The 22,976-nt window shown below is 44.1% G+C and overlaps 1 protein-coding gene across 1 annotated transcript; it reads right to left on the bottom strand.

The window, feature by feature from the left end:
- Positions 1-624: 624 nt before the first annotated feature.
- LOC142663091 (uncharacterized) lies at positions 625-22,933 on the bottom strand. The gene is made up of 6 exons (XM_075841394.1): positions 22,788-22,933; positions 5,609-5,715; positions 3,591-3,675; positions 1,629-1,997; positions 1,269-1,394; positions 625-694 (listed from the first exon to the last, which is right to left on the bottom strand). The coding sequence occupies exons 1-6, from the start codon at positions 22,931-22,933 to the stop codon at positions 625-627; spliced, it is 903 nt and encodes a 300-aa protein (XP_075697509.1).
- Between the last annotated feature and the right edge of the window lie 43 nt (positions 22,934-22,976).

Genomic DNA, 22,976 nt, shown 5'->3' with positions numbered 1-22,976 from the left:
CTGTATGGGGTCTACATGGGGTGCTTGTAGGACCCATGGCCATTCCACAAAAAATTCAAAAAAATGTAACGGTTGCTAAAAGTAAGACAATTGATAATAAAGTAATGAATTACAGGCAACTCCACCAATTATATAGACAAGTTGACAGTTATTGGCTATCTAAAGGGTTGTCTCATTACAGACATTGGTGGCATAATTCTAGGATCCGTGCCATTTTGTCTCCGCTTTATCACGGCAACCACATAGATGACCATTATAGTTAATACGTCAAGTATATTCACATTGTGAGGAGCCTTCCGTGTTTGCACGGCATATGTTATTGAAAATGTACATCCCAATTTAGCTGAATAATACACAATGCATATATAACCTTATGTTATAATTTGTCTATAAAATTATACATTACCAGAGATTTAATCTGTTTGTTTCTTGTGCCAACATCAGAATCCGACTTCTGCTCACTAGAACATGAAAATTAAACCAAATCAATCTACTTGCCAATGGAAGAGAATATGGATCTTACTGGAGTTATACAATGTGGTGGTTTTTTTCTTTGAAAGTGTATGTTTCCAAATTTTTACGCACACCATATACCAAAATCTTAAACCCCAAAAAATTCAGTACTTACAACTTAATCGCTATCTTGATTATGACCGTCTCAAAGGGCATGATCTCCCGCTTCCTTCTTTCTACCCTAAAAGAAAATTTTTGTAAAAAATGAATCGAGATGGAGATTGATGTTCGAAACGTTGGTCATCAATTGCAAGGATACTTCATGAAAATTTATGTCTGGTCTCTTTCATCGTGGGGGGGGGGGTGATATGAGGTCGGAGGGGTCATCCTACTCTAAACACTTAGATGCCGCAGTCAATAGAGGTTAAACTAGTGGGATCATGTTAGTTACAGTGAAGTGTCGGCAGTAACATAAAGCCACGGCCGCTTAGTATGGAGCGGGTTCAGCCCACATAACTTCCTGGCCAATTAGACTAATTTAGAAGATGGAATAGGAAGAGTACCTAGTCTCTTCTATATTCACCCATGGCCGGCCCCATTTCATGGGTGATATGTATTCAATCTCACACCCACTTCCAAGAGTTACTTTTTTTTTTAATGATCTGTAGTGATAGACCTGGCAAGCAAATCGTTCAATGCAAATCCTAGCTATGGTTCCCAATTATTTGGTGGGCATATCCGTCCATTTAAGTACCAAAACTACGTAGTCCATGTTTTTCACACTTTTTGTTTGAGTCTCGTAAATTCACACTCACCTTGCAATAGGGCCTGTAGACTCAGAAAGTTTTCCAGTATTCACATCCACTGTAAAAGAAAAATCGGCTGAGTAGTCCTTCTTATCACCTCCATTCCCTATAGATGAGTCATTGGACACTTCTGACCTGAGGAACCATAAATATTATTCAGAACTTTAAAATTAAAAATATTATTAAACTTTGAACTTTTTACTTTTTTACTTGAATACGAGCATTTCAGCGCTACTTTATACCGTAGACCAGGACCAAAGCCAAAAATGTCCCCACCATCCAAAAAGAAACCAAAAAATTATATATATAATTTAGACTCTACTGTCAAACTTGGAGTAATCAAATATAAAGAAATAAAATTTGACTTACTGCTCCTGACCAATATCCAACTCTTCTTCCTCTTGTCTAATATTCAACAATTGCTCAATATATACACCTCCTAGAAGTTGTCCAATATCTACACCTTGCAGTAACCCAATATCTTCAGGTTCTTGTTGTTGTCCATTGTCCTCTTCTTGCGGTGGTCCAAAATCAATATCACCTTGCGATTGTCCAACATCTACTCTTCCTTGCTGCTCGTCATCATCGTCACTTCTGTATTGGTCTTCACTCTCGCCCTGTTCTTTGAGCTCTACGCTTCCACGATACACCATGCTGATTTCTATACGCCCTGGCTGTGGAGACTTATCCAGAACGTCGGCCGTGCAATCATCATGATTTAAGTGCCATAATCTTAATCTGTAACATATAATGGAAGAGTGCCAAAGATAAGTGAAATACGTCATAACAAAGACCAAGATGTATCATTTTTTCTCTTTTTGTTGGGTATTATAAATATGTCAGTCCCCCCCCCCCCCTCTTAAAGGCTTGCAGGGGTTGTCCAGTCCGTAAAAATGGATGGTCGGGATTCGACTCCCGGGATCCCCGCCGATCAGCTGTTTTAAGAAGGGGTTTCCCAGTGAGAGAGCTCCTCCAATCTACTAAATTTCACGTCTGAGTTTCCCCGAGTTCGTCTGAATAAGCCCAAGAGTTCTGGTGTTTTGTACCCCCTGGAATTTTGTTGCAAATGGGCGTATCGAGAGAATCCATTAGAGTGATTCAGGGTACATTTCCTATCGGATTCTGAGAAAATAATTTATAATTTGACAAGTAATAACTCAAGATATAGTTGAAAAAGCAATTGAGGGATCGTTTTAGTCATTCATACATAACATTCGAGATTCCTTTTAGCAAATTTGGAGAGGAAAGAATCACAGAACTTGGTTAGGTGAGAGTGGTGGATGAAATTCCAAGTGCGATTGCCCAAAAAACAGACAGATTCCATTCCGATGGAGAGGATGTCTCTGCATTAGGTAATTCCAGTTGCCCACGACCGGGTGCCACTTAAGCCATTTTTCACGGCATCCGAATGGCACCCTATAGTTTTCACGGACCCACTTACTTTAGTGGGTGAATAGGGTCAGTGAAAACGGACCCGACTCTCCAATCTGTGGAAAGATAGGACATATCGTTCCAGAGATTATATGAATCATTGAATTTTGGATCCATAGCGTAGGGGATAGTACTAGAGACAACGGGGAAGGAACAGATTTTTTCATATTTTGACAACTCTTACCAGTCGAAATTTAGAAATGATGGCTGAAGAACCTGCGTATTTTCTTTCGGGAGATATTGGGATTATATATCTAGTTTTCTCAATTTATAGTCCATGTTAATTCTATGAAGGAAATGGGTCCTAATTTTTGGAGCTGATAAAAATTTTGGGGAGTTGATAAAATTAACCACGTATGGGCGACTTCAGTCACAACAGGAATATGTATACAGGGGTTTCCTTGCAAACGCTGCACACATCTCTACAGATTATGGTTCTAAGCCAGCCGAGCTTCAACCCAGAAAAAGTTATTTGAGAAATGGACGTTGCCGGCAAAGTAAAGAGTGATTGCTCTGTTTTCCAAAAACTGTACAAAAAGACTAGAGCACTTTACTTACATGTGGTGGAAAGGTGATTCAGACATCAATAGAGGAAAGGGTTCTTTACAGTTAGAGTAGTCAAACTATAGAATGCCCTACGCCAAGAGGAAGTAATGGCAGAAATTCAAAAAGTGCAAAATGCTCATCTAATGACAAATGGCGTTGAAGGTTATAAAATAAATCATTGAATGATGTATAATGGATCTGAAAGTTGTTCTACGTGAATGTGTGTCTTTTTTTAGCCTAAGTAACTATACAACGAAGATTAATGTGAGGGGTAGTAATTTTGCCGAATGCAACTTTTTAAATAAATTGCCTATAATTTTGACTTGACTTATAGGATAAAGACTTCACACCTACCTTAGTTTCTGCCCATTGCCAACATCAATAGCATTTTTAGCCACAGAGTCTTCGAAGCCTTCTATGATGTCATTTGCACATGGACCTATACGAAGAACATTTATACAAGACAAGGTTCATAACTTATGCAGATCTTATCAGCCAAATTTTTAATTTATCACTTAAACGGGTTGAAATTTATAGAGCCACGCCATCCTTGTCCATGGGCTTTGTAAGGAATCGCAGATCAGCCTTACTTATAGGGGTTGTCAAGCCACGGGACTGTTTTTTTATACGGATGACCTATCCACAGGATAGTTCATCAGTATATGATCGGTGGGGGTCCGACAACCGAACCCCGCACCGATCAGCTGGTCCGATGCAGTGTTTGGTGACGGAAGCAGATGGCTCCGTACATTGTATAGCAGCGCTCGGACACTCTGAACCGGAAGCAGGTGTAGGAGACCCACCAGTATGAAAAATGGTCCCATGGCCGAACAACCCCTTTAAGTGAATGGGGCTGTTCTGCAATACCAAAGTCTGCCTATGGTCAAGGGTGGCGCTGTTTGTTGAACAATAGCAAATTAATTTTTCTAATTTCAGACCATACTTTTAAGAACCGGCCTACTTTTAGTAGTAGAGAAGAAAACTGAATCTTAGAAACGTCGAGCAGTCATGGATACGGCTACAATTTTCATGCCACTAAATGATTCTCTCTAGATGGTGTTCAGCTGGTTTTATAAAGGATTTCCTAGATAATTCCTGTCTAATTCCGCACCAACATTAACAAGCTATCAGTGTTGGCATAGTATGATGAAAGTTTGAGTTATTACTTTTACCCAGCTTAACATCTCAACACGCCTTAATCATATATTCCCCACATCCACCCTCCCAGTTTTATATAAGTTTTATATAATTATCCACCCACTGATAAGTACATACTCATTGTCAACCATGATCTCCACCCTGTTTTCATTGCTACCTTCCTAATACCCACCCAAATCTTTACGCCTTCTCATCAACTCTCCGAAACTACCCAATCTACAAATTATTAACTTGCAAAATTTTGATGCAATTTTTCCTATTCGAGACAAACAAATCAATCCTTCACAAATTAAATTCGGTTCGAATTTCACATTTCGGATTCGGGGGAATCCAAAACTTTTGGGTTTCCTGGTGAACGAGTCACGGCAAAAATGGTGGCCCACCTAAATACAGACACATCGCTGATGAAATCTTCCGCTTTAGTATGTTTGCTAAAATCAAGTTCTACGTTTGCTTACGCTATATGTAGATGTGATACCAGTCTGGGCAGTTCCTGAGGAGTCACGGCATCCCGGCTCTTTACATGCCCATTCTTACTTGCTTGTCACCTCTGTTGTCGTTTGACGTCAAGTCGCTGAGCCGAAATTCTACGCTTATGCCGTTCACTGGTATACTCCGGGCATGCGCAGTGAAGAGCGGTGTTCCGTCTACAGCTTCATCCGCTCACTGCACATGCCTAGATGATTTTGAGCGAGCGAACGTCAAATGGAAAAAGGGGTTGCAAGGAAGAAGGTGGGGTGTAAAGAGCCGGGATGACGTGACTCCTCAGCCCTCACTGGTAGGACATTCTAGACTATAGCGTGTGCAAACTTAGAACTGCCAACTTCTTCAGCGGCTGTAAAGATCTTTAAAATTCCCGTAGATTCGTGCAAAATTATCCAGGCCGAATCAATTTGATGGTTTAAATCCAGAAATCGGGAAATTCACTCATCTCTTCTAGTCTACACCCTATGTCTGCCAAATATTTTTTTACATATGTTATTCGACTTTCCTCAAACAATAACAGCACCTACTTCTCATATCGATCGATCGATCGATATATATATATTACACATTCATGGCTTCTACTATTATACATTTAGCTCTTTCCTGCTACACTTTTTTTGGATAACATGACAGTAATTGAGAGTACATCATATTTTTCTTCACATTACAGAACACATTGAGCAGAGATTATAATAGTTACAGCTACTAAATAATAATAGAATACTTACATTGTTCCATTTTCTCAATGTCCCAGTCCTGACCATTGATGGCTTGGAGGAAGACTCCAATGACAGTAACAAAATATAACATTTTCCACATATTTAGGTATTGGAACCTGTGTGATAATAGAAAATAATGGGTTTTATATCTCCATCATATTGTGTGTATATATATATATATATATATATATATATATATATATATATATATATATATATATATATATATACACACACACACTACCGTTCAAAAGTTTAGGGTCACTTAGAAATATCCTTATTTTTTAAAGAAAAGCACAGTTTTTTTCAATGAAGATAACATTAAATTAATCAGAAATACACTCTATACATTGTTAATGTGCTAAATGACTATTCTAGCTGCAAACGACTGGTTATTAATGCAATATCTACATAGGTGTATAGAGGCCCATTTCCAGCAACCATCACTCCAGTGTTCTAACATTGTGTTTGCTAACTGTGTTAGAAGGCTAATGGATGATTAGAAAACACTTGAAAACCCTTGTACAATTATGTTAGCACCGCTGTAAACAGTTTTGCTGTTTAGAGGAGCTATAAAACTGAACTTCCTTTGAGCTAGTTGAGAATCTGGAGCATTACATTTGTGGGTTCGATTAAACTCTCAAAATGGCTAGAAAAAGAGAGCTTTCATGTGAAACTCGACAGTCTATTCTTGTTCTTAGAAATGAAGGCTATTCCATGCGAGAAATTGCCAAGAAACTGAAGATTTCCTACAACGGTGTGTACTACTCCCTTCAGAGGACAGCACAAACAGGCTCTAACCAGAGTAGAAAGAGAAGTGGGAGGCCCCGCTGCACAACTGAGCAACAAGACAAGTACATTAGAGTCTCTAGTTTGAGAAATAGACGCCTCACAGGTCCTCAACTGGCAGCTTCATTAAATAGTACACGCAAAACGCCAGTGTCAACGTCTACAGTGAAGAGGCGACTCCGGGATGCTGGCCTTCAGGGCAGAGTGGCAAAGAAAAAGCCATATCTGAGACTGGCTAATAAAAGGAAAAGATTAATATGGGCAAAAGCACACAGACATTGGACAGAGGAAGATTGGAAAAAAGTGTTATGGACAGACGAATCGAAGTTTGAGGTGTTTGGATCACACAGAAGAACATTTGTGAGACGTAGAACAACTGGAAAGATGCTGGAAGAGTGCCTGACGCCATCTGTCAAGCATGGTGGAGGTCATGTGATGGTCTGGGGTTGCTTTGGTGCTGGTAAAGTGGGAGATTTGTACAAGGTAAAAGGGATTTTGAATAAGGAAGGCTATCACTCCATTTTGCAACGCCATGCCATACCCTGTGGACAGCGCTTGATTGGAGCCAATTTCATCCTACAACAGGACAATGACACAAAGCACACCTCCAAATTATGCAAGAACTATTTAGGGAAGAAGCAGGCAGCTGGTATTCTATCTGTAATGGAGTGGCCAGCGCAGTCACCAGATCTCAACCCCATAGAGCTGTTGTGGGAGCAGCTTGACCGTATGGTACACAAGAAGTGCCCATCAAGCCAATCCAACTTGTGGGAGGGGCTTCTGGAAGCATGGGGTGAAATTTCTCCCGATTACCTCAGCAAATTAACAGCTCGAATGCCAAAGGTCTGCAATGCTGGAATTGCTGCAAATGGAGCATTCTTTGAGGAAAGCAAAGTTTGAAAGAGAAAATTATAATTTCAAATAAAAATCATTATTTCTAATCTTGTCAATGTCTTGACTATATTTTCTAGTCATTTTGCAACTAGTATATAGCAAAACAGAATGTCCAGCAGCACCGGAAAAGATGTGGGTGCTAGGGAGCAGATCAAGCTCCGAGCTATACAGGAATCCAAAAAACAGGCAGCACACTGTAGTTGACGTGTAAAAAAGAGGGTACTTTATTGCCCCATGTGCAAATGGGGCACATGGGGCAATAAAGTATCCTCTTTTTTACACTTCAACTATGGTGTGCTTCCTGTTTTTTGGATTCATATATATATATAAATCTCAATATAGATAGATAGATAGATCATAGTTAGATAACTAACATAATGTGTTAACTTTTATATTGTCTTCTGGTATATACACTGCTCCAAAAAAATTAAGAAAAGACTTAAATCACACATCGGACCTCGATGAACGAAAGTTTTAAGTTGAAAATCTTTACCAATATAAATTGTGTAATTCTTTGAGAACAAAATAACCCATCAACAGTCAATGAAAACCTAAATCATCAACCAATTACAAATCCCCCGAAAATCAATGTAAAAAAAGTGAAATCACAGGTGGATCCAATGTGAGTGAATTTCATCTCAACTCAGAATTTGAGTCAGTAGAGTGTATGGCCCCCACGTTCCTGACAATGTCTGGGCGTGCCCCTGATCAGACTGCTGGCATCAGGGGGCCCCTGGACAGTCTGTGGCGCTACATGGCGGCATCAGATACACTGATTGTTAATGTCCCAGAGGTTCTGAACTGGATTTAGGTCTGGGGAAGGTGAGGACTAGTTATTGGCATCAATGCCTCCGTCATCCATGAACTGCCTACACACTCAGGCCAGATGAGGCCGGGCATGGTCTTGCACCAGGAAGGACCCACTGCACCTATTATGTCCGGCATAATGATGAACGCCGTGATGGAGACCCAACTGGACCCATGAAAGTCAATGGGTTCTGCCAGGGTGCCATTGCTTTCTGTCATGGAACGGTTCCAGAGATTCCGATATTCTCATTGTTCTGCTCCTATGATAAAGCAGAACGGAAACCGAAACGCAGATGTGAATGAGCCCAGAGCAGAAAGTGGAATGAATGAGCAGACGTTCAGATATTTGCATTGCAGAACAATTTCCACGTGTGTTTTCTGCAGATTATTTTTTCGCAGCTTCAGGATAAGATTTGTTCAAATCTCATCCACTTTGCTGCTACCGTAATACTCTGCGGAATTTTTGCATAACGTGCGCGAAGAATCCCATATCATGTTGTGATTTTTCAAAAATTGCAGCGAAAAAAAGCGAATTGTCGCAACGCGTTAGTCCAGCCTTAATGTAGAAGATTACATTCCAACAGCGAGAGGTGAGAGCAATCTCGTCTTACCTGAATCTCCACAGGGAAAGGAGACGACTGAGGTTTGCGGTGTGGATGTGTCAAAGTCTTGGCCAAAGACGGAGGAGGAGTAGGGAAGAGCAGATATAATATAGTCGAAATCTTGGCTGATAGGAGGGAGAGATCTAAGTGGGTCATGAGCAACAATCAGGTGGAGCATTTTGGGCTGTGATCCAAACCTCTCATTGTTTATTATTCCTGGAAGCAGATTTACAATTTCTGTTTTTCTTAGGGTATATTCACACAGTACAGTTTTGGTGCAGTTTTTTAATGTAGTGTTTGAGGCATCAACTAGGAGTGGATTAAGGAGAATAAGTAAACTCTTTTCTATATACTTCCTTTCCCTTTATGATCCACTCCTGGTTGTGACTTTAAAAACTGCATCAAAACTTCACTATGTGAATAAGGCGGAAGAGACCTGCAGAGGGATTTCTTCCATTCATCGGGAGATATAGGGCTATGTGAGTATTAGGGCAATATAAGGCCTAATACTGTGTGAGGGGCACTATAGGTGCATTATACTGTGTGAGGGGCACTATAGGGGCATTATACTGTGTGGGGGCACTATAGGGGCATTATACTGTGTAGGGAGGCACGATCGGGGCATTATACTGTGTGGGGGCAGTTATGAGGGCATTATACTGTGTAGGGAGGCACGATCGGGGCATTATACTGTGTGGGGGCAGTTATGAGGGCATTATACTGTGTAGGGAGGCACGATCGGGGCATTATACTCTGTGTGGGCACTATAGGGGCATTATACTGTGTAGGGAGGCACGATCGGGGCATTATACTCTGGGGGCACTATAGGGGCATTATACTGTGTAGGGAGGCACTATGAGGGCATTATACTGTGTGGAGGCACAATCGGGGCATTATACTGTGTAGGGAGGCACAATCGGGGCATTATACTGTGTGGGGGCACTATAGGGGCATTATACTGCGTAGGGAGGCACTATGAGGGCATTATACTGTGTGGAGGCACAATCGGGGCATTATACTGTGTAGGGAGGCACAATCGGGGCATTATACTGTGTGGGGGCACTATAGGGGCATTATACTGTGTAGGGAGGCACTATGAGGGCATTATACTGTGTGGGGCGCTATAGGGGCATTATACTGTGTAGGGAGGCACGATCGGGGCATTATACTGTGGGGGCACTATAGGGGAATTATACTGTGTAGGGAGGCACGATCGGGGCATTATACTGTGGGGGCACTATAGGGGAATTATACTGTGTGGGGCACTATAGGGGAATTATACAGTGTAGGGAGGCACGATCGGGACATTATACTCTGGGGGCACTATAGGGGCATTATACTGTGTAGGGAGGCACTGTGAGGGCATTATACTGTGTGGGGGCACTATAGGGGCATTATACTGTGTAGGGAGGCACAATCGGGGCATTATACTGTGTGGGGGCACTATAGGGGCATTATACTGTGTAGGGAGGCACGATCGGGGCATTATACTCTGGGGGCACTATAGGGGCATTATACTGTGTAGGGAGGCACGATCGGGGGCATTATACTCTGGGGGCACTATAGGGGCATTATACTGTGTAGGGAGGCACTATGAGGGCATTATACTGTGTGGGGGAACTATGGGGCATTATACTGTGTAGAAGGGCACGATCGGGGCATTATACTGTGTGGGGGCACTATAGGGGCATTATACTGTGTGGGGGAACTATGGGGCATTATACTGTGTAGAAGGGCACGATCGGGGCATTATACTGTGTGGGGGCACTATAGGGGCATTATACTGTGTGGGGGCACTATACTGTGTAGGGAGGCACTATGGAAGCATACTGTGTGTGGGGTCACTATAGGGGTATTATACTGTGTGTGGGCACTATGGGGCATTATATTGTATGGGGGCACTATGGAGGCATTATAATGTGTGGAGGCACTAAGGGAGTATTATACAGTGTGGGGAGGCATGCTGGGGCATTATTTTGTTTGTGGGGGCACTATGGGGATATCATAGTGTGTGTGTGTGTGTGTGTGTGTGTGTGTGTGTGTGTGTGTGTGTGTAAGGAGGCACTATGGGGGCATTATATATTGCGTGGGGGCATTATGAAGGCAGAATACTGTATGGGGTCTATGGGGGCATGATACTATGTGAGGGCATTATACTGTGTGGGGGCGCTATGAAATCAGGATACTCTATGGGGGGGGGGACTATGGGGGCATGATACTGTGTGGGCAAGTACTCTGGGTGCGTGTAACTGCACCCTAAAGCACATGCAATAGATGTGGAACAGATTTTTTCCGTCACCAAAATTTCTGCAACAAAATCTGCAGCGTGTACAGGGGACCTAAGGGTAAGGTCAGATGGTGCGGTCAAATCGCAGTTTATTACCGTTACAACAATGAAATCCGGGCAAAATGTAGCGTGGTTTGTACACAGTCTAAATATACCCAAAAGGTTGGAGCTGTTAAAGGGGGAGTAGTCATTTGACATAATTGCAATGTCTGGGGCTCTGCTACAAAAAGAAGCAGGAGAAGTCATGTGATGGACACACAGGTGCTGGGGTCGTTACAGGGTCATGTGATGGACACACAGGTGCTGGGATTGTTACATGGTCATGTGATGGACACACAGGTGCTGGGGTCGTTACATGGTCATGTGATGGACACACAGGTGCTGGGGTCGTTACAGGGTCATGTGATGGACACACAGGTGCTGGGATCGTTACAGTGTCATGTGATGGACACACAGGTGCTGGGATCGTTACAGGGTCATGTGATGGACACACAGGTGCTGGGGTGGTTACATGGTCATGTGATGGACACACAGGTGCTGGGATCGTTACAGGGTCATGTGATGGACACACAGGTGCTGGGATCGTTACAGGGTCATGTGATGGACACACAGGTGCTGGGATCGTTACAGGGTCATGTGATGGACACACAGGTGCTGGGATCGTTACAGGGTCATGTGATGGACACACAAGTGCTGGGGTCGTTACAGGGTCATGTGATGGACCCAGGTGCTGGGGGCACTATGGAGGCATACTGTGTGGGGGCACTATGGGGTATTATATTGTATGGAGGCACTATGGAGGCATTATAATTGCAATGTCTGGGGCTCTGCTACAAAAGAAGCAGGAGAAGTCAATGATGTTATATTTCAAACCTTTATTTTCGTGAAAAAAATAATTTCCTTCATACATAGAGGCAGATTTACTAGTCAATATGCGCCGGAATTCTGCCTCAAATTTCAAATGATCTAATCTTCCCTAACAAGGGGGTGGTCTAGTGGTACAGGGGAGAGACTTAAAAACGTGAAAACTTTTGGGGGACAAAATTTGTGCAGCACATTGGCACAATTTTGTCCCCAAAAAGTTTGTCTAAATTAAGCCAACTAAGAGGTGGCATAAAGTTAGACAAATGTCTAAACATGCGCCAAATTTTTTATCCAGCCATGTCCTTCTTATACACAGGTGCCCAAAATTCGACACAATATTCCATATGTGGTCTGACTAATGATTTGTATAGAGGTAAAATGATGTTCTTGTCATGAGCATCTATTCCTCTTTTAAAGCATCCCATTATTGTATTTGCCTTGGCAGCAGCTGCCTGGCACTGGTTGCTAAAGTTAAATTTACTGTCCACCATTATCCCCGAATCTTTTTCAGTAGAAGACTAAGTCAGTGTTTTACAATTCTGTAACGCTCCCAGCACCTGTGCATCCATCACATGACCCTGTAACAATCCCAGCACCTGTGCGTCCATCACATGAACCTGAAACGATCCCAGCACCTGTGTGTCCATCACGACCATGTAACAATCCCAGCACCTGTGTGTCCATCACATGACCCTGTAACGATCCCAGCACCTGTGTGTCCATCACATGACCCTGTAACGACCTCAGCACCTGTGTGTCCATCACATGACCCTGTAACGATTCCAGCACCTGTGCATCCATCACTTGACCATGTAACAATCCCAGCACCTGTGTGTCTATTACATGACCCTGTAACGATCCCAGCACCTGTGTGTCCATCACATCACTCTGTAACGATCCCAGCACCTGTGTGTCCATCACATGACCCTGTAACGATCTCAGCACCTGTGTGTCCATCACATGACCCTGTAACGATTCCAGAACCTGTGTGTCCATCACATGACCCTGTAACGATCCCAGCACCTGTGTGTCCATCACACGACCATGTAACAATCCCATCACCTGTGTGTCCATCACATAACCCTGTGACGACCCCAGCACCTGTGTTCATCACATGACCCTGTAACAATCCCAGCACCTGTGTGTCCATCACATGGCCCTGTAACCACCCCAGCACCTATGTGTCCATCACATGACCATGTAACAATCCCAGCACCTGTGTCCATCACATGACCCTGTAACGAACCCAGCACCTTGGTGTCCATCACATGACCCTGTAACGATCCCAGCATCTGTGTGTCCATCACATGACCCTGTAACCACCCCAGCACCTGTGTGTCCATCACATGACTCTGTAACGACCCCAGCACCTGTGTGTCCATCACATGACCCTGTAACGATCCCAGCACCTGTGTGTCCATCACATGACCCTGTAACGATCCCAGCACCCATGTGTCCATCACATGACCATGTAACAATCCCAGCACCTGTGTGTCCATCACATCACCCTGTAACGATCCCAGCACCTGTGTGTCCACCACATGACCCTGTAACGATCCCAGCACCTGCGTGTCCATCACATGACCCTGTAACGACCCCAGCACCTGTGTGTCCATCACATGACACTGTAACGATCTCAGCACCTGTGTGTCCATCACATGACCATGTAATAATCCCAGCACCTGTGTCCATCACATGACTCTGTAACGACCCCAGCACCTGTGTGTCCATCACATGACCCTGTAACGATCCCAGCACCTGTGTGTCCATCACATGACCCTGTAACGATCCCAGCACCCATGTGTCCATCACATGACCATGTAACAATCCCAGCACCTGTGTGTCCATCACATCACCCTGTAACGATCCCAGCACCTGTGTGTCCACCACATGACCCTGTAACGATCCCAGCACCTGTGTGTCCATCACATGACCCTGTAACAATCCCAGCACCTGTGTGTCCATCACATGACCCTGTAACGATCCCAGCACCTGTGTGTCCATCACATGACCCTGTAACGATCCCAGCACCCATGTGTCCATCACATGACCCTGTAACGAACCCAGCACCTTGGTGTCCATCACATGACCCTGTAACGATCCCAGCACCTGTGTCCATCACATGACCCTGTAACGAACCCAGCACCTTGGTGTCCATCACATGACCCTGTAACGATCCCAGCATCTGTGTGTCCATCACATGACCCTGTAACGATCCCAGCACCTGTGTGTCCATCACATGACCCTGTAACCACCCCAGCACCTGTGTGTCCATCACATGACCCTGTAACGACCCCAGCACCTGTGTGTCCATCACATGACACTGTAACGATCTCAGCACCTGTGTGTCCATCACATGACCATGTAATAATCCCAGCACCTGTGTCCATCACATGACTCTGTAACGACCCCAGCACCTGTGTGTCCATCACATGACCCTGTAACAATCCCAGCACCTGTGTGTCCATCACATGACCCTGTAACGATCCCAGCACCTGTGTGTCCATCACATGACCATGTAACAATCCCAGCACCTGTGTGTCCATCACATCACCCTGTAACGATCCCAGCACCTGTGTGTCCACCACATGACCCTGTAACGATCCCAGCACCTGCGTGTCCATCACATGACCCTGTAACGACCCCAGCACCTGTGTGTCCATCACATGACACTGTAACGATCTCAGCACCTGTGTGTCCATCACATGACCATGTAATAATCCCAGCACCTGTGTCCATCACATGACTCTGTAACGACCCCAGCACCTGTGTGTCCATCACATGACCCTGTAACGATCCCAGCACCTGTGTGTCCATCACATGACCCTGTAACGATCCCAGCACCCATGTGTCCATCACATGACCATGTAACAATCCCAGCACCTGTGTGTCCATCACATCACCCTGTAACGATCCCAGCACCTGTGTGTCCACCACATGACCCTGTAACGATCCCAGCACCTGTGTGTCCATCACATGACCCTGTAACAATCCCAGCACCTGTGTGTCCATCACATGACCCTGTAACGATCCCAGCACCTGTGTGTCCATCACATGACCCTGTAACGATCCCAGCACCCATGTGTCCATCACATGACCCTGTAACGAACCCAGCACCTTGGTGTCCATCACATGACCCTGTAACGATCCCAGCACCTGTGTCCATCACATGACCCTGTAACGAACCCAGCACCTTGGTGTCCATCACATGACCCTGTAACGATCCCAGCATCTGTGTGTCCATCACATGACCCTGTAACGATCCCAGCACCTGTGTGTCCATCACATGACCCTGTAACCACCCCAGCACCTGTGTGTCCATCACATGACCCTGTAACGACCCCAGCACCTGTGTGTCCATCACATGACACTGTAACGATCTCAGCACCTGTGTGTCCATCACATGACCATGTAATAATCCCAGCACCTGTGTCCATCACATGACTCTGTAACGACCCCAGCACCTGTGTGTCCATCACATGACCCTGTAACAATCCCAGCACCTGTGTGTCCATCACATGACCCTGTAACGATCCCAGCACCTGTGTGTCCATCACATGACCATGTAACAATCCCAGCACCTGTGTGTCCATCACATCACCCTGTAACGATCCCAGCACCTGTGTGTCCACCACATGACCCTGTAACGATCCCAGCACCTGTGTGTCCATCACATGACCATGTAACGATCCCAGCACCTGTGTGTCCATCACATCACCCTGTAACGATCTCAGCACCTGTATGTCCATCACATGACCCTGTAACCACCCCAGCACCTGTGTGTCCATCACATGACCCTGTAACGACCCCAGCACCTGTGTGTCCATCACATGACACTGTAACGATCTCAGCACCTGTGTGTCCATCACATGACCATGTAATAATCCCAGCACCTGTGTCCATCACATGACTCTGTAACGACCCCAGCACCTGTGTGTCCATCACATGACCCTGTAACAATCCCAGCACCTGTGTGTCCATCACATGACCCTGTAACGATCCCAGCACCTGTGTGTCCATCACATGACCATGTAACAATCCCAGCACCTGTGTGTCCATCACATCACCCTGTAACGATCTCAGCACCTGTATGTCCATCACATGACCATGTAACAATCCCAGCACCTGTAAGTAAACAATGAATGCTCCTACTGAATGACAACAAGCAGAGACCTACAAAACCACGAGGAATACAGAAAGCAAATTTGAAAATTGTAGAACTTTTAATTGTATTACAAATAACATTAATTTGCTGAAACCGGAGGACCCCTCTAATATGAGTGAACTCCTCAGCTGCGGACCGGCAGTATAAGGAGCGCACCTCCTATATCCCCAGCTCTTCCCCTTTACCCAGACATAAGTTAGTTCCAGGGAATTGTTGTCCCTAATAATTATGTAACGAAGACAAGTCGGGACTTGAGAGAATTAACAACTTGTAATATGGTACAAGATAATGTGTAGGGACATAGTAGTTGGACCAGTCAATCCGGGATATTGGGTAATAAAATGCTTCCCGGTTCTCATGCAATTTTACCTCCTAGATTTCTATCTCACATTTTGATATTTTAGTTTCCATCTATGACTTCATGAAAGTGTCGGCCTCTCGTTTCTATATTTATCATCAGGGTGTAATCATGACTGACGGATATAAAGACCCGTGGAGAGGCGATTATGTAAAGACGCCAAACCCAAATGGCCCATGTACTGTCTGGGCTTTAACCATTATGATCCCCTATGGGAAGAACATGGGAGCCTATGAGTGACGGACTTCACTGTATGGCACCTGTCACAGGTGTACGTTTAGTATATAACTCAGGGGCTCCTCCGGAGCCGGAATCCTCGACAAGAGCGCTGCCGATGCTCTAGCCGAAGACTCCGGCTTTGCAAAACTCCCGACGTCACTGTCCATATATGCACAGTGATGTCAAGGTATTCTCCAGGGCCGGAGTCCTTAACAAGAGCGCTGCCAACACTCTGGCCGGGGACTCCGGCTTTGCAAAGCTCCTGACGTCACTTTCCATATATAAACAGTGGCATCAGGAGCAGTGCCGGTGTCCCCGGGCAAAGTGCTAGTAGATGCTCTGCCCCGGGACTCCGGCACGAAGAAAGCTTCTGACGTCACTGTATATATATGGACTGTGACTTCAGGAGTTTTCCCTGGGCCGGTCCCCAGGCAACGTATTCTTCTGTATGTCATATAGTGGGATACGTTTTGACCTTTCGTCTGACGTATATCTGTAAATGGGCCTTAAGTGAACGACTACAATCAGAGAAGACGTCAACTGTAAGCCACAGTACGCCTAATCAGTACTGTATTTACCTAACCGTTATAAGGTGGTAATATTAAGTAATGTGGTATTACTCAGTGGTTATAAACACCACTCTGTGTTGGTAATATTTGCACATGGTGCGGAGGTATTAATCAGTCACTGCAGTATTAATTAGTCGCTATATAACTATGAGTATAAGTGAGTGATCTCCGTGCAGCCACAGCTACTGAGACCCATAATCCTGATTGAATATAAGCCTCCCGCACAACGGAATAGATTTATTTAGCCAATGGCGCCAGAATTCTGGCTCAAGTTACGACTAAAATTTGACTCCCGTGCCCCACACCAGATTTATGATGTGTTTTAGACATTTTTTATGCGTCTTTAGACAGTTTTAAAAAGTGTCGAGAAAAAAGTGGAGTCATAAAATGCACAAGATATATTAATAGGGTGCGCCACAATTTTGGTGCAAAATACTGGGTCAAAGTAAGTTAGCGAAGTTGGCGTAAAAAAATCAGAAAGTTTCACTGAGATAAATTTGGCAAATTTTTGGTCTGCCTGGTCCAGTTTGAAGTTATCTCAATTTTCTAAACCATATTGATGCAGGTGGAATATAAATTGGAACAATATTGTATCGTCAGTACAGTGATGGGGTGGCACAGTGCCACAATATATCAGCTGGCACCTGTGCTCAATCAGGCTGTGCAGGAGACACCTCGTGCTGTGATGTGTTCAGACCTGCCCTAGGAGACTTGTTCTGCCAGTCGTGACCTGGCAGGAATACGAAAAAAAAAAAGTCATGAAAGCATGAAACAACTTTTTGGAAAAAATCCAGAAATTGGGTGTCAACTTTTAAGAAAAAATTCTACTATGGACAACATAGATGAGGCATATGCCAACCCTCACAACACTGACAGCAGGAGTTCACACAGAGTTATTTGGTGCTGATTTTGACGCAGAAACCGCTCCAGGAAAGTAAAATATGAATGTAGAAAGAAACCAAGAATGGGCAACACTCCTAGTCCGACTCCATGCCATCGTGCTGTTAGGGAACCAAAATTAGGGGCCTCTAGGAGGGACTAGAAGAGGAGTATGATCTCATCCATGGGGAAGGGATGGAGGAGGAAGAGTAGGAGATGGTACCATCACAAGAAATTCAGCTTGGAGTAGTGGAAGACCCCATATCTAGAACTTTGAGTAGACAGTTTTGACCGAGACGAAGAAAGAGTGGGGAGCATATAGAGGCTGCTCTGTCGCCCAGCACTCTGTCAAGTATTATTTCAATATTTCCAGCTATGCACAAAAGGGGTTGTCCAGTCATAAGAAGTTGATGGCCTATCCTCAGGATAGGCTATCAATATATAAATCGGTGGGGGTCCAGCGACCGGCACCCCCACCGATCAGCTGTTTTGAAGGGACCAAGAATGCTGCTTCCCCTTCATTACTGTCACAGCTCGTACTGGGAATCGCCGACACACTTGTAGCGGCATTTCACAGTATTCACTTGAATCGGTAAAGGCTGTAATACTGTGAACCACCACTACAAGTTACATAGTTTGTACGGTTGAAAAAAGACACATGTCCATCAAGTTCAACCAAGTGATGGGAAAGGGGAAGTACAACATTTCTACACATAGGAGCTAATATTTTTTTTGTTCTAGGAAATGATCTAACCCTTTTTTGCAGCATCTCCTGTCCCTGCTGTGACGGCTCCTGCGGTGACTATTCCATAGATTCACCGTTCTCACAGTAAAGAAGGCTTGTCGCCTCTGCAGCTTGAACCTTTCTTTCTCCAGACGGAAGGAGTGCCCCCTTGTTTTTTGAGGGGGTTTTACATGGAACAGGATTTCACCATATTTTTTGTATGTGCCATTCATATATTTATATAAGTTAATCATGTCCCCCCTTAGTCGTCTTTTTTTCCAAGGCTAAATAGGTTTAGTTCTTTTAATCTTTCCTCATAACTTAGATTCTCCGCGCCCCTTATTAGCTTCGTTGCTCTTCTTTGTATTTTTCATTCTTTCTATGAATTGGAGACCAGAACTGAACTGCATATTCTAGATGAGGCCTCACTAATGCTTTGTACAGTGGTAATATTACATCCCTGTCCCGCGAGTCCAGGCCTCTATAATACACGACAATATCTTGCTGGCCTTTGAAGCAGCTGATTGACATTGCATGCTGTTACTTAGTTTATAATTTACAAGTACACCCAGATCCTTCTCAACAAGTGACTCCCCGAGTGTAGCGCCCCCTAGGACATATGATGCTGCAGATTATTACACCCAGATCTTTCTCAACAAGTGACTCCCCGAGTGTAGCGCCCCCTAGGACATATGATGCCTGCAGATTATTACACCCAGATCCTTCTCAATAAGTGACTACGCCAGTGTAGCGCCCCCTAGGACATATGATGCATGCAGGTTGTTGGTACCCAGATGCATAACTTTACATTTATCTACATTAAACTTCATTTGCCAACTGGACGCCCAAACACTTAGTTTGTTTAAATCCGCTTACAATTCACGAACATCTTCCATAGACTGAACTATATTACATAGCTTGGTGTCATCTGCAAAAATAGAAATAGTGCTATTAATCCCATCCTCTATATCATTAATAAATAAGTTGAATAATAGTGGTCCCAGCACTGAACCCTGGGGTCACCACTTATAACCGGTGACCATTCAGAGAAGGAATCATTGACCACAACTCTCTGGATACGGTCCTTGAGCCAATTCTCAATCCAATTACAAACTCTACTTTCTAAACCTATAGTCCTTAATGTACCCATTAGGCGTCTGAGAGGGACAGAGTCAAATGCCTTTGCAAAGTCCAAAAACACTATATCCACAGCGGCCCTTCTGTCTAGGCTTCTGCTCACATCTTCATAAAAACAAATCAGGTTGGTTTGACAGCTTCTGTCCTTAGTAAAACCGTGCTGGCTGTCACTTATAATACTATTTTTTTGTCACATAATCCTGTATATAGTCCCTCAATAGCCCCTCAAACATTTTCCCCACAATGGAGGTTAAGCTTACTGGTCTATAATTACCCGGGGAAGACCTAGAGCGCTTTTTGAAAATAGGCACCACATTTGCCCTGCGCCAGTCCCTTGGCACTATACCAGTCACTAGAGAATCTCTAAATATTATGAAGAGGGGGACAAAAATAACTGAACTAAGCTCTTTAAGAACTCTAGGGTGTAACCCATCTGGTCCCGGCGACTTGTGTACGTTTATTTTATTTAATTTAGCTTGCACCATATCTACGTTCATCCAATTCAGTATATCAACTGATATATTAACAGCACTGGCACCGGCTACATCAGCTGCTCTTTCTTCTGTTGTATATACAGAGCGGAAGAACCCATTTAGTAACTCTGCCTTCTCTTGATCCCCTGTGACCAACTCCCCATTACCACTATCTAGGGGTCCTACATGTTCAGACCTTGTCTTTTTTTCATTTATATGCTTGAAGAATTTTTGGGGATTTGTTTTACTATCCTTGGCCACCTGCGATTCATTTTGTATTTTTGCTGATTTTATTACCTTTTTACAGATTTGATTAAGCTCTTTATATTTTACAAAGGCTACAGCTGTACCCTCAGATTTGTATTTTTCAAATGCCCTTTTTTTGTCATGTATTGCCCTTTTTACAGAAGGTGTAAGCCATGTGGTGTGTCAGAGATTCACAGTACGAGCAGGTAAGGAATGAAGGGGAAGCAGCGCTCGTACGAGCGATGCGGCCCCTTCAAAACAGCTGAGGATAGGCCATCAATTTCTTATGACTGGACAACCCCTTTAAATCTCTGTTGTTTCTCACAATTAAAGGAACACTTACATACATAGAAAGTTCACACAAAAAATAAAAAACATATACCAGCAATTCTTACCTTAATCTGCTCCTCTCCTTTTGGTCCTATTTTGTCTCATAGTTCAATTCATACTGAGATATATAAGAATTCTACTCTACGTGTTCCAGGAGATCGGCCATGTACCTTCTACATGTCCTCACAATCGTGTGTCTGGCTGTAAGAAAACTGGCTGCAGCACGACCTCACTTTCCTGTCTGCAGTAGGACACACATATGTTAAGCCACACCCACTTTGATAAGCCCACCCATTAGTCCTTCCCCAGCTAAAATTAGAGTAAATCGGCAGGAATTTAACCCCTGGTAAGAATTGACTAACAATGCAATAGCTCTTTTAGCGCTATATTCACATGCAGCAGATTTATTGCAGAAATTTTTGAGGCTGAAAATCTGATCCATTCATTTGAATAGATTTGTTATGTCAGGAAGCGTATTGATATCTGCAAGCCCCATATAGATGAATGGGACCGTCACAGAAATTTCTGCAACAAATCTGCCGAGTGTGAATAGACCCTTAGGTCTATTGCCCACGACCAATGTGCCACTCGGGCTGTTTTTGACGGCATCCGAGTGACACCTGAAAGTCTTCACGGACCCATTCACTTTAGCGGGTCAATCGGGTCCGTGAAAAATGGTTCGAGTCTCTGATCCGAGGAAAGGCCGAACATGTCCTATCTTTCCTCGGATCACTGTTGGGACTCGGACGGCGCACACTATCGTGTGCATGAGGCGTTAGGAAAGTACTAAGGGGGCAATTTAATAAGAATTCAGTTTCATATGCCAGTCATAATAGAAAGAAAAGTTGGAGTAAACTCCAACACATTTATCAAGAGACGAAAGCCTCTTAAAAAATGTGTCGCATTTTCAGGATAGGCAATTAATCTCTGATCGGTCGGGGTCCAACTCCCAGGACATGCCCCGATCATCGGTTTTGAAGGGGCCGCAGCTCGTACGAGCACTGCTTCCCCTTCACTCCTTATCTGCTCGTACGGTGAATCGTCGACACACTTGTAGTATTCACTTCAATGGGAGACGGCGGTAATACTGCGAACAAGTGTGTTGGCGATTCACATTATGAGCAGATAAGGAATGATGGGGAAGCAGCGCTCATACAAGCAATGCGGTTCCTTTAAAACAGATGGTCTGCAGGGGTCCTGGGAGATCTGACTGATCAGATATTGATGGCCTATCCTGAGGATAGGCCATCAATTATTAGAGACTAGACAACCCCTTTAATAGGAGCAGTATTCCCAATTGTTTGAGAAAGACACAAAATGAGGAATTAAGGGACACAACTGAACGACCACACACGAAAAAAATCTATTAACAAACTATCCATATCCGGATCACCCGTTTCCTCTTTCATGTGTTGTAGTTAGTCACAGATTTTGCTAGAGCTGCTTTTGTACTGGAGTTTGGAAATGTGTATGGCTCAGCCACATAATATATGTGCACAGCTAGATCTCAACTTATTATAGCAAAAAACGTAGGGGGTATTTCCCCGCCAGTTTTCGGGTGTAGAAAGTTGCAAAAGGGCAAAAAACTTGGCCTTTTTGTGCCAATTCTGAGTGACGGGACGTGGCCTCTGGGAAATGGGGCATGGCCACATAGGCCCGGCAAATTTATTATCATTTACACCACAAAACTGGAATAAATTATAGTGGAAATCTACGTAGATTTTACTCTATGGGACATAGCAAGGTAGAGACCCGCGCTGGGCCCCTACCTTGCCACCCACCGAACAGACCACCCCATCCCTAATATTAGACAGTTAAATAAAAACATAAAAAAATTATACTCACCGCTCCTCTTCTCCCTTTCCAACTCCCTCATCATCCCAGCGCTGCTCATACAAGGTGCTGAAACTGGGCAGCATCAGGATGTCGAAGGTGACACAGCGTTGATGACGTTGAAGTTCTGACGTGGTCTCCAACCTGTGGCCCTCCATCCTGGCGCAAGCACAAAAAGTGATAAATATGGCGGTTGGGTCA

The sequence above is a fragment of the Rhinoderma darwinii genome, chromosome 11 (genome assembly GCF_050947455.1).
Source record: "Rhinoderma darwinii isolate aRhiDar2 chromosome 11, aRhiDar2.hap1, whole genome shotgun sequence".
Classification (NCBI taxonomy): domain Eukaryota; kingdom Metazoa; phylum Chordata; class Amphibia; order Anura; family Rhinodermatidae; genus Rhinoderma; species Rhinoderma darwinii.
This window is presented reverse-complemented; position numbering and strand designations above follow the sequence as displayed.